The 12,554-nt window shown below is 39.6% G+C and overlaps 2 protein-coding genes across 3 annotated transcripts in view; one reads left to right on the top strand and one right to left on the bottom strand.

The window, feature by feature from the left end:
- Nucleotides 1-2,313: 2,313 nt before the first annotated feature.
- Nucleotides 2,314-10,807, bottom strand: ccdc51 (coiled-coil domain containing 51). Of its 2 annotated transcripts, none has more exons than XM_034868429.1 (6): nucleotides 10,665-10,807; nucleotides 7,991-8,201; nucleotides 7,342-7,479; nucleotides 6,996-7,160; nucleotides 4,688-4,894; nucleotides 2,314-3,601 (listed from the first exon to the last, which is right to left on the bottom strand). In XM_034868429.1, exons 3-6 carry the CDS (start codon nucleotides 7,465-7,467, stop codon nucleotides 3,011-3,013), a joined length of 1,089 nt encoding a protein of 362 aa, XP_034724320.1. In that variant the 5' UTR covers nucleotides 7,468-7,479; nucleotides 7,991-8,201; nucleotides 10,665-10,807; the 3' UTR covers nucleotides 2,314-3,010. The 2 variants fall into 2 exon arrangements, with proteins under 2 accessions (XP_034724320.1, XP_034724319.1); XM_034868428.1 differs by lacking the exon at nucleotides 10,665-10,807 and adding an exon at nucleotides 8,766-8,827 and having other exon boundaries at nucleotides 2,686-3,601.
- Nucleotides 10,798-12,554, top strand: part of tma7 (translation machinery associated 7 homolog) — a 2,818-nt gene continuing 1,061 nt past the window's right edge. The window contains exons 1-2 of the mRNA XM_034868434.1: nucleotides 10,798-10,939; nucleotides 11,431-11,486. Coding sequence (XP_034724325.1) covers nucleotides 10,924-10,939; nucleotides 11,431-11,486 — 72 coding nt within the window. The 5' untranslated portion in view covers nucleotides 10,798-10,923. The remainder of the gene's footprint in view (nucleotides 10,940-11,430; nucleotides 11,487-12,554) is intronic.

The following is a 12,554-nucleotide window of genomic DNA, read 5'->3' as shown; positions in this document are numbered from 1 at the left end:
AATTTTAACTTTAATTCAGGTTGAGAGATTGGCAGCAGAGACATGATCTGGCTCTGGCCTCCAATTTAGCTCTGATATGCTCTCTCTCTCTCTCTCTCTCTCTCTCTCTCTCGTTATTTCATAGTGCTGGAGAGATTATTGAGTGATATATGGGAGGTTTCTCTGAGCAAATGTTCATTCTTGTTTTCGGATACAAAAGGTTTGCAAAACACAAATGTCCACCCATGAACTTTATCTTGGGGCAAAGAAAATTGCTGAGTATGTAAGCAGGAAGAGGAAGACTGCTTTACTAGGATGGTGAAAGCCTGAATAAGGATTGAAGAATCACAAAGAAATGAAGGAAGTAGATCAGCTGAGCATGATATGGGCCTATGGGGATGTGTTGTGCTCTGTGAAGGAAAAGACCAACTCCTTTCTCCAGGAGTTGATGTAACTTATTATTTTATCCTGTATATTTATTGATCTGTTTTTGAAGATACATGTATTTTTTTTAAATAACTTGTTAAATTGATAGGATGTCTCTCTCCATAGGTTTACTGTAGGTCTCTTGTGAATTACACTTTTGACTGTTATTACAAAACATCTCCTCACATCCAACACACAGGACATAATGTGCAACAATGGGACATTAAAATTAATATTGTGGACATAATCAATTAAGGACCCTCACTCTTACACTAACTACCTCGGATATGACACTATACAAAACTACATTTTTCCATACTAGTCATATATTTCTCTTCATGGTGTTGTGTGTATTTAAATCACATCTTACTGTTATCTAGTTGTTTTTTTTACATTTTGTAAATAATGTTGTGTTATCTTGGTCTTTTGTAATTCTTTTGTTATATATTTGCACTCCTCTAACTTTGTTGGAACTGCTATACAGGATATATATACAACGCTTTATTAAATCGTAATGTGTCTTGTATGGTTTACAGTATACATTGACCGATTGATTTCTCTTTTATTTTTCTATGTGTCTATATTTATTTCTGTCTTTGTGTTGCTTGACGTTATCTTAAATAATTATATTTTGTAGCATTAAGATCTCCCTTCATTGGAAAAAGTACACATAAGTCTAGTATGTTGTGTCTGCACACTTTTGGCAATAAAGTGTAGCAGATACACAGAAAAAGACAGAGTTCACAGAGCAAATGACGGAGAGGGAGAAAGCGAGGGCAGCAGACTAATTATAATAAATATTAAAAACATTATGACTCAAAGCAGCAGGTTCACTTGATATGTTCAGCTGCTGCTCCCTACTGGCTGCTGGTGGAACTTACACTACCTTTCTAAAAAGTAATCGCTGGTCAAATAATATAATATATAGTAATATATGATGCCGCAACGCGATGGTTCATCTGCAAAGAAACAAACTGGAATATTTATAATTTTTTGTAAATTTTCATCATGTAAAAAATGCCACAAAAAATATATATATAAATAAAATAAAAATGTCTGGTTCCAGCGTCTCAAATGTAAAGATTTCCTGTTTTGTTTCTGGTCTGATAGTAAACTGAATATAATTGGGTTTAAGTTTGGGTTTTCAGACATAAGAAACATTACGTAAGAGGGAAAGTATTCAGCAAAAGAATAGCTAATGAAAATATTTGTTCTAAAATCTTATTATATAATTTGCAGGCATCAATTCTGCTCTCCTGTAATAATGCAGTATTAAACAGTAATAATGCAGTATTAAACAGTAATAATGCAGTATTAAACAATAATAATGCAGTATTAAACAATAATAATGCAGTATTAAACAGTAAATAATGCAGTAATAAACAGTAAATAATGCAGTATTAAACAGTAATAATGCAGTATTAAACAGTAAATAATGCAGTATTAAACAGTAATAATGCAGTATTAAACAGTAAATAATGCAGTATTAAACAGTAATAATGCAGTATTAAACAGTAATAATGCAGTATTAAACAGTAAATAATGCAGTATTAAACAGTAATAATGCAGTAATAAACAGTAAATAATGCAGTATTAAACAGTAATAATGCAGTAATAAACATGTTGAGCATGTCTTCATCTGTCAATGACGTAGGCAGACAGTTATTCCGTTGGTCACTTATTATATACAAGTTATTAAGACAATAAAGGAGAACCAAACAGTTTAATACACAGTGATCCTCACCCAGCTTAGTCATCACCATGACAACCAGGCCAACATCAGCATGTAAACACACATTGTGGACAGTCTGCAAATTCATTTGGGGAATTCATTCTGAAGAAATCGGATTCAGTTACACTGTTTGTGTTAGTTTAGACAACCAAGCTCGATGATTCTGTTTGACAATTTAAGAAAAACAAGAAATAAAGATAAATACTGACGACTGCTGACGCATGGCAGTTGAATGCAGCATTGCTTGAATTAAGCCAAAGGTCGAGCTAGTTAACGTTTTATCTTGACAACACATAATTAAAAACATTTAGAGGCAAGGAGGAGTCTGTAACCGTGACGTTCTATTTCTACCGGTGCCACGAGATATGCATGTATTTTTCTCCAATGTCTATTTCCTTCCGCTTTCTCCGCGTTAGAATTGTAAACTCTGGTGGGTTTATGAGGACTACGGTTAACTGCAGATCCTTGCAGGGTAAATCCAGACCGCTAGCTACACTATCGGTCCAATCAGAGTTTTCTTTCACACGACTGCGTTACAGCGGCTCTGTGGAGCGCTATGGGCCCATGCCGATTGTGAGTGGTTTAAAGAAATGCATATAAGCCAGAGCAGATTTTTCTCCCATCCAGGAATGCTGCGTGGACTAGCCAGACCCTCGCAGACCCGCATCGTGTGGATGGTCTGGCAAAGCGAGACTAGTAGTGCAGTAAACAGCAGCAGTAGAAGATAAACCCAATTTAACACCTGTAACAAGTTTATTAGAGATCCAAGTTACTTCCAACCAAGTAAATGTTGTATTCTGACATAATTCAATAGATATTACCCCCAGTGATTGATATTGGTACAGTGCATGTGAACATATTCAGGTATCGGGTCTAACCAGGTCCCCTGAGCAGCAGGTAGACAGCAGAGATGGTAATGGCAGTGGCTGTGTAGGTAAACACCGCGTTATAAAAAGTGTTTGTCCTAATTCGTTCTCCCAGCGTCCTCTGGGTCTCCTCCAGATGCCTCACCACCGCCTCCGGCTCCCACTGGTCCTCTCTATCTGGTCTCCGTGCACTCTCTGGGCTTGCTAACTGCGGCTGAGCAGCCTGTGTTTCAGCCTCTGGTCTGGTTTCCAGCAGCCGCCTCACCACCGACAATTCACCCTCAACTCTACCGAGTCCTTGCTCCAGTTGTCCCAGTTGTGGCTGGACGGACTCCAGAAGGGACTCTGTGTTTTGGCTGCCGGTCTGGAGGTCTTTTAAGGCTGAAAGAGGCACCGTGGGGGAGTCTGGGGTCGGAGCTCTCTTGTCCTGAGGGACAGTGTCCCTCTGTGTGAAGGCGTCATTCAGAGCCACCCTGAGGCTGTTGATGAGCGCTTGGAGCTCGTCCTGCTGGTAGCGATGGTTTCCAGCCTGGACTCGGAGGGCTTCCTGCAGGCTCTCTGGGCCTTTCTGGGCCTCCAGCAGCAGACTCTTCAGCTCCTACCGATGACAGAGGTACAGACCAATGCACATTGGTGTTCTGGTGACGTGCTCATACAAATAACTTACATTTAAATAACAAGAAAAAAACTTCATTTCAGTATGTATGCATAGGGGGAAAAGCTAGTGTTGCATTGCCAAACCTTTCTCCACAGCGCTGTGGAGTAACATCTGGCTATTAAACGCTCTGGGATGTTTGCAATTCTTTAAATCAATCACAATCGTCTAAGCTCCAGACGCAGCGATGGAGGCTCTGCCAAAGAGTCTCGGGAAGGAACGTGTTTTGGGGAAAAAATTTGGACCCAGCAAAAGAAAATTATCCAGGAAATATACTTCCGTTGATCCAAACTATAAAGAAGCCGATCTCTCGCCAACCACTCAGCTGTTAAGCGTCACTCCTCAGTACATTTTCTTTTAACTGTACCTCCACTGTGTTTTTCTTTTTTCCTTTTAGGTTGATCTGCCACAGACATACACAGACTCTTGTAGCGACGGTAAAGAGCGAGGGTCAATCAAAGAATTGCGATACAATAACTGACATAGCCATTCGCTGCATCCCGCCACCAATATACGTATGTGTTGAAGTGGCCACTTTTAGCAACCTGCCTACAGCAACTGACCTACGTAGATTGTTACTGCTATTTGGCAAAAGGCGGGTGCTTATTTTAGATGCTTTCTCTGAGTGCATCAAACAAGACATTTTCTGTCACCATTGTAGTTCAAAATGTTACATTTAATGCTAAAAACAATAATCAGAATCAGCTTTATTCGCCAGGTACAAGGACACATAGGAGGAATTTATCTTTGGAGCATCTTTGCTCACAATGTGCTTACACATCCAAAACAAAATATAAAAAAAAAATGATATAAAACAAAAATATAAAACTGTGCAATAGTGCAAAGGATACCGGGATAAATAGTATGTTATTATATTACAATATTAACAGTATGAACATTATGAACAGTTCTGAAATAGGAAATGAGAATGATGAATAAATAACAAATAATAAGTGAGATGTGAGAATGGTAAATAGAATGAGTAAATTAATCTAACTGCGATCATCGCCCCCCCCCCCCGCCCCTCACCTGCAGGCGGACGCGGTTGATGTACGTCGATCCCATGACACCGATCAGGGCTCCGAGCACCGAGCCGATGATGGACCAGTTCTTGGTGCGTTCTGCTCTCGTCCTCTCCTTCTCGTGGGACTCCCTGACACCCGCTGAAAACAAGGCGAACTTCTCCCTCTCCGAACCCTCTGCGTTCTCATAGGCTGTCCGGAGACGGCGCTCCTCCTGCAGTCAGGAGAGAGGGGGGGTTCATCTTATAATTAACTTCAACTAATCTCTTATTGCATTAACATGTATATTATTAAACGAGTCTCTCTGCATGACTAAGAAGTATATTCCTCATAATATCGCCAATATCATTATAATCACATGATTAGTGGTTCCCCTCCACCTGTTATAACAATTTATAATAACATTGTTATGATATAATAAAAATGTATAATGTATTTTTTTGATTTTTACAAAATACAACACAAACAAATCCCTCCTCCACCCTCACCCCAACCCCCCTTCCTTTATCAGCACCCGCCCACACAAATCAAGAAAAGATGACATAGTAACTACAACATTTCAGACCATTCAACAAAATGGACCATGGACAAATTCAACGTCTGTATAACTGACAACGCCATAAGCACATCAAACACGTGTCTCCCCAACACAAAAACTTCTTAGGAGCCCTCCAGACAGCTCAGGTACTTTCCCCATTTTTTAGTATAGACATCCAATCTGGCAAAACGTTGATGTGATATATTTTTTTCAAACACCGCCACCCTAGCCATCTCACAGGCCTGGATTGAAGGCACACCTTCATTCTTCCATCCTCCTAAAACAATCTGTCTGGCTCATCATTAAGCTAGTCTGGACCCAGCATCCAATATGCTTATCTACCCCCCTTTATCCCCTGGACTGTCCTCTGGACCCCATAGAGAAAGTAGGGGAGAGACGGATGTTAGCCAAGCTGACATCCATCATGGACAACCCCTCCCACCCCCTACATGACACTGTGGGGTCCCTGAGCAGCTCCTTCAGTAGCAGACTGATCCCCCCCCCCCCCCCCCCCCCCCCCCCCCCCCCCCCCCCCCACGGTGTAAGAAGGAGAGGTACCGCAGGTCCTTCATCCCCGCCGCTGTCAGACTCTATACCACCTGCACCACCTGATAATGTTGGAGTTTCTGTTCCTGTTTTTTATTTAATCCAGACACTCTCTGTATATCTTTATCTGTATTTACATTTTTCCATTACAAATCAATATTATTTATGTTCACAGGGGAATATAACTCACATTATGGTTGCCTACTTTTGGTTTATTCCTTTAATTACATTTTCAATTTAATTTTAACGTCACTTACACTGCAATATTGTTTTTTGTACTATGGCAACCGCACTTTACTTTACATAACCTTTTATTAGACGCCACTTTACTTCAGTCTACCTTCTGCTCATTGTCTGCTGTTTGCCTGTTTTTCTTGTGTGTTTACTTGTTTGTCTGTTTGTTTTTTGCTCTTATTGTTGAGAATGCTATGGTAACAAAGGAACTACCCCGCTGTGGGATGAATAAAGTATTTTCTAATCTAATCTAATCTTAAAATTCACCCATCTCCCAAAACAAATAACCTTGGGGTGAATCTGGGTCCCTGCAATCTGACGTAGGTTATGATGCAGGGGTGGAAATCTCTCGGCATTCCCTCCGATTCAGAGGCCAGCGATTAACAGATTAACTATTTCTTTATGTATATTTCCATGTGGGATTTAAAAAAAATAACATATAAATCTGAGTTTGTTAGATTTTGACTTGTACAGTATTTGTCACACACAAGTTTTAACGAAATGTTTTGTCTACTGAGGTTTTGATTGTGTGGTCATTCCACGCTTTAGCCTTAAACATGCTGAGTCACCTTCTCTCACAGTGATCTTCCATGTCCGAGGCTCAGTCATGTTTAAAGGTGGAGAATTGGCTAATCATGCATGTCTTATTAGATCATGTATATACATGTATTTTTTTCCCCTTTTGGCCATCTTTGTGTGTTTCTTTTCTGCACTCTTGCATAAACTCTAAGTTGTTGTCCAGTATCGCGTCCTCTTTCAGTCACTCTGTTTTCTGATTTGAACGTCTGGAGACAGTAACTTTTAAATAGAAATCAACACACTTAAAAATAATCGATTTATCAGAATTGAGAATTGACCCGTTCTAGAGAGAATTGCAATGCATCTAAGAATCTATTAGTTTTCCCACCCTTATTATCATGTATCCACGGTCCATGATTTTCCTAAAACAAGAGTAACATTCCCGGACCTTTGTCTTTACGTTTCTGATTCAGCTAACCTGCAGTAGTTTGTGCTCCAGCGTGGCCAGCTCCAGGTAATGGGCCTCCTCCCGGGAGACTCTGTCCAGCCGGTCTCTGACCTCCTTCAGCCTTGCCTGCAGGGCCTCCAGGTTGCCATGAGCCTCGCGCACCATCCCTCTGGCCACCATGAACGCGGCCTCAGCCTGGAAGAAACCCACATGTCTGAGACTCAGGATCTCAGCGTCCATTACTGGTCACCCAGGATTTGATGGGAGTTTACAACGCAGCGCTGCAATGAGCCACTGAGAACTTTTCACAGACTATAAATGTGCACACACAACATCCTGGATGTCCAAGAGTTCCTTCTTCTTACTGTCTGCTGACCTCATGGACCTTGCTCTGGGCCACGCGGACCTCATTGAGCCCGACGAACTCCTCGTACCTCCCCCACCAGTAGTTGACCGAGGCGTTGGCCGTATCAGCAAACCTCTGACCCCACTGCAGCCCCATATCACCTGCATGCTGGAGGGGGGACAGAAGGGAGAAAGAGGGCCGTGTTTTAATGTATTTGTTTGTTGTTTTGTAGTAAAAGATGATAACGGTGTGTCTATTAGAAGACTGTTAATAGTCAGTTGAAATATGTCAGTGATGTCCGAATTGTTCCTGTTTGTGTGAATGTTGTTGATCACTACATCACCTGGGCACCTGTGTGTTTGTGTGCTAAACACAGAGGTTAGAAAGGGGGAATCACAGGTGAGCGGCAAGAGGAAACTAAGATGTGGGAAGTCACACAGTTATTCAACCGTAGCAGTGCGAGTGGGATAGTCCGTGTGTTTTTAGTTTAGTCTGATCGTGTTTTATTTCTTCTTTTACAGTGGGCACAGTCAGTTTTTGTAGATGTTTTTAAACGTATTCATACATAAAGTGTTAAACTCAGACGTCATGGTGGACCTACCTTCAAATTCCCTACTGTGGCATTTTTTATTGTTAGATTCTAGGCTAATGAAAGTGTCAGTTAATGGGTTTTCTGTACCTGTAAGGCAGCCAGGGTACGCTCCTTCACCAACTCGGCTCCGCCCTTGCCATCAGGAGGGGTGGGGTTAATGGGCGGAGGGGAGCCGGGCTGATGGTGAGCACTGTAAGTTCGGACCAAAGTGACTCTGGCGGGCAGAGATCCAGACCGGGAGAGGCGGGACAGACAAAACCTGCCGTGAGCCCGGAGACAGATCTGAGCTCCTCTGTACCTGACGCAGTGAAAGAAACGGCTTTAGTTTTACTTTACGTAGAACTAGCTGAAAAAAGTCAATTTATGTCATTTATAAAACAGTGTGTAGGCTGTAGAGTTGCAGAGATGAATCAAATAATTGTCAGTTATTATATTAATTGGCAACTATGTTAATAACTGATTAATTGGTTTGAGTAACTATTTATGAAACAAAAGAAAAAATTCAGTGATTCCAGCTTCTTAAATGTGAATATTTAGTAGTTTCTCCACTCGTCTGTGACAGTAAACTGAATATATATTTGAGATGTGGACAAAAACAAGACATTTGAAGACGTCATCTTGGGCTTTGAAACTGAGAAATTAAAAACACTGCATTAGTTAGTGTTTGATATGGGGGGAGCTGAGTGGTGGAGTATATCACTTGTGTATGTATACATATGTATATAGTATATACAGTGTGTGATGGAGAACAGTGTAAAGTGAGCCTCATGCATGCGTCAGAGTTTCTGCACAGGTGTGTACATTCGCCTGCCAAACGCTGCGTGCGAACGCAATAGTCATTCCTATTATTGCACAGAAGTACCTCATTGAGAAGAGCAGCAGTCAGAAGTGCAGCTTGAAAAACTGGAAAACAATTAAAACATTTCAAATTAGATGGATGATTGATAAACTGTCAAGCGGGAATGTTGCACAGATTCAGGATATCTCCGTTAAACAATCAGCGAGCGACGTGCTGTTGTGTCAGAGGATTTTCTGCATTGCAGCAGGTTCAACGTTGATTAAATGATATTACTGAAACATGTAGGACTCATCTACTGCAATGCAATGACGAATAGGTTATTCATTACAATTAGATGCCAAGGAAGTTCCTGTATTCTTCCTAAAATTCACCCAATAAACCAGCAACCAAGTATGCTGGGTGAAATGGCCAAAATTAGTCTATCCTGATATAGCCTGGGTCATCACATTATAGCATGGTTTCTAGTTAGAGCTGGGCAATATATCAATATTATATAGACATTGTGGTATAAGACTAGATATCGTCTTAGATTTGGGATATCGTAATATAGCATATAAAATATGGGCTATTCACGCTTTAATAAGCTCTAGACTGGACTATTGCAATGCCCTGTATATTGGGGTTTCCCAGTCCTCTGTTGACCGTCTCCAACGTGTCCAAAATGCAGCAGCCCGCCTGTTAACGGCCACGAAAAACGAGACCACATAACTCCGATTCTTTATTCTCTCCATTGGCTCCCGGTACACTTTAGAATTAAGTATAAAGTCGTATTGTTTGTTTTTAAAGCTCTTAATGGCCTTGCCCCATCTTACATTTTAGACATGCTGATTATTGGTAATTGTGGAAGGACGTTGAGGTCATCTAATCAACTCATGTTGGAAGTGCCCAGGTCTAAACTGAAACACTGGGGGGACCGCGCTTTTTCGGTTTCTGGACCTAAGCTCTGGAATAAGCTGCCCAGTGAGATGCGTATCATTACTGACCTGGGTCTTTTTAAATCAAGACTTAGGACGCATCTTTTAAAAGTGGCGTTTGGTACCTAGAAATGTGATGGCACATTTGTATTGATTGTATTATTTTTATTTTTTTTTAATCTTTTCTTACTTTTCCCATTCATTATTGTAATTTTTGTTAGTGGTGTATTGTTGTTTTAAATCTGTGGTTTTATTTGTTGTGAAGCCCTTTGCTTCACTTATCGGTTGTTGTAAAGTGCTATATAAATAAAACACATTTACATTTTACATAAATGTTTGTTCCTGGTTTTAAAGGCTGCATTACAGTAAAGTGACAGACTGTTGTAACTGTTGTAGTATTTGCCATTACCCACTTAGACATTATATCCACATTACTAATGATTATTTATCAAAAATCTCATTGTGTAAATATTTCGTGAAAGCACCAATAATCAACACTACAATATTGTTATTGAGGTATTTGGTCAAAAATATTGTGATATTTGATTTTTCTACATATCGTCCAGCCTATTTCTACTACTTTTAGATCAATAAATAAACAGTGTTTATGAAATAACCACATGGCAAAGCCACATTTTCACACAAAACGTCCTTTTTAAAATGAAAACACATTTATTTTTGACGTTATATTTATTGCTCCATTTTTTTATTGTATGGTGTATTTCAACAGCATGTTTATTTATTTATGGGTTTATTTAATATTGAATAAAATGGCATTTTATAACATATAATACTTTGAATTCTGACGGATACAATGACCAGCCAGCCAAACTGAAGGAGGCTCATGTTTACAGGGCCTAATGTCTTTATTATAACGTAATATTATAACTATTTTCCTCCAAGGTTATCCAACTGTTTTGTTCATTTCCCTGTTGTAGCTAGCTTTTAGCTCCGTGTTGCTAACAGTTGCCGGTTAACTGACTTTTTTAGCCGTAAAAAAAGCCCAAGATAATTACTCTCACACGTCAAAATAGAAAAATGAGTATACCTGTTTTCTTCAATGTTGTCACAACATTCATGTCACACGGTCGCAGTTTCTTTTGGCTGACTATTTAGCATCTTGATGTCAAATAAAAACCAATATGGTCGTTTCGGTCAGGCACCTTACGGTCATTCTATTTCCGGTTCAGAGTTCGCTGGGGTCCTGACGGCGCGGATAAGAAAGACAACCAGCAGCAGTCGCAGCAGAAATACCGTTTTTTTTCCATTTGTTTCTTACATTAAAACCGACGTGACGAATTTTAAACATGTCTGGCAGAGAAGGTGAGACGTCTTTTTATCTGACATTTATCATAAGATTTTATTTTGACAACTTGAAAACTCAGCGTAGCGTGTTTTACTCTTAGTGTAGCTAAATGTCAGCGTTAGCTAGCAAGCTAACGGCTGCTTAAGACAGCTCGAGCCTGATCCCGTCCTCTTCTTTCCCCAAAACTGCATTACGTATCTAATACAAACATGTGTTTTTGTTGTGTATTAGAAACACAACGTTTCTAGATCATGTACCAACAATCACTGCGGTCGTCCGGGACATTCGTCGTATAACTCTTGACAGCTAACGTAAAACTAAGCTAAAATAAATCTTAATTTCTCCTCTTTTCGCCTGTGTTAGCATCATGTAATACGCACTTAAAAACCAACGTAACGCTCTACTCTAACGCTTAAATGTCGTAGAGTAGCTTGGACTATTTGGGCACTGAATACAGCCATCTCAGCACGTCAGGGAGTTTACATAACATGTATTTAATGTACCACAGGAGGCAAAAAGAAACCGCTGAAGGCGCCCAAGAAACAGTCTAAGGACATGGATGACGTAAGTTTCCTCTCAGGCCGTAATGATGAATTTATTCAACTAATGTTATATAATTAATCATCAAGCTGAAAGAGCTGATGGGATAACAGTTTACACGAGTTGTACCTTGTACGATTGCATATGACGCATTTAATTAATTCATTCATTATAAGTTTACCTTTTACGATTTGTTTCTAAACCTAAATGTCTTTGTTATGATTTGCACATTGTATGTTTTGTTAATACAGTGAACTTTACCACATTCTTAAGTCAGGATTTTATCCGTCCAGGTCTCCTGATATTATATGGCCTCACTAACTGTTGGCTATAAGCCATCAGAGACATCATGGTAGTAGTTTAGTCATGGTAGTAGTAGTTAGTCATGGTAGTAGTAGTTAGTCATGGTAATAGTTTAGTCATGGTAGTAGTAATTAGTCATGGTAGTAGTTTAGTCATGGTAGTAGTTTAGTCATGGTAGTAGTAGTTAGTCATGGTAGTAGTTAGTCATGGTAGTAGTTAGTCATGGTAGTAGTAGTTAGTCATGGTAGTAGTTTAGTCATGATAGTAGTAGTTAGTCATGGTAGTAGTTTAGTCATGGTAATAGTTTAGTCATGGTAGTAGTAGTTAGTCATGGTAGTAATAGTTAGTCATGGTAGTAGTAGTTAGTGATGGTAGTAGTAGTTAGTGATGGTAATAGTTTAGTCATGGTAGTAGTTTAGTCATGGTAGTAGTAGTTAGTCATGGTAGTAGTAGTTTAGTCATGGTAGTAGTTTAGTCATGGTAGTAGTTTAGTCATGGTAATAGTTTAGTCATGGTAGTAGTAGTTAGTCATGGTAATAGTTTAGTCATGGTAGTAGTAGTTAGTCATGGTAATAGTTTAGTCATGGTAGTAGTTTAGTCATGATAGTAGTAGTTTAGTCATGATAGTAGTAGTTAGTCATGGTAGTAGTTTAGTCATGGTAATAGTAGTTAGTCATGGTAGTAGTTTAGTCATGGTAATAGTAGTTAGTCATGGTAGTAGTTTAGTCATGGTAATAGTTTAGTCATGGTAGTAGTTTAGTCATGGTAGTAGTTTAGTCATGGTAGTAG

The sequence above is a fragment of the Etheostoma cragini genome, chromosome 4 (assembly GCF_013103735.1).
Source record: "Etheostoma cragini isolate CJK2018 chromosome 4, CSU_Ecrag_1.0, whole genome shotgun sequence".
NCBI lineage: Eukaryota > Metazoa > Chordata > Actinopteri > Perciformes > Percidae > Etheostoma > Etheostoma cragini.
Note: the sequence above shows the minus strand (reverse complement) of the source record. Positions and strands in the feature narration are given on the sequence as shown.

Excerpts from the sequence above, each read along its gene's own strand:
- ccdc51 (XM_034868428.1), bottom strand. Across the intron at positions 7,161-7,341 it reads CCCAGAGCAAGGTCCATGAG|GCTGAGGCCGCGTTCATGGT; the intron begins GTCAGCAGACAG and ends GGTTTCTTCCAG. Across the intron at positions 3,602-4,687 it reads TCAACCGCGTCCGCCTGCAG|GAGCTGAAGAGTCTGCTGCT; the intron begins GTGAGGGGCGGG and ends TGTCATCGGTAG.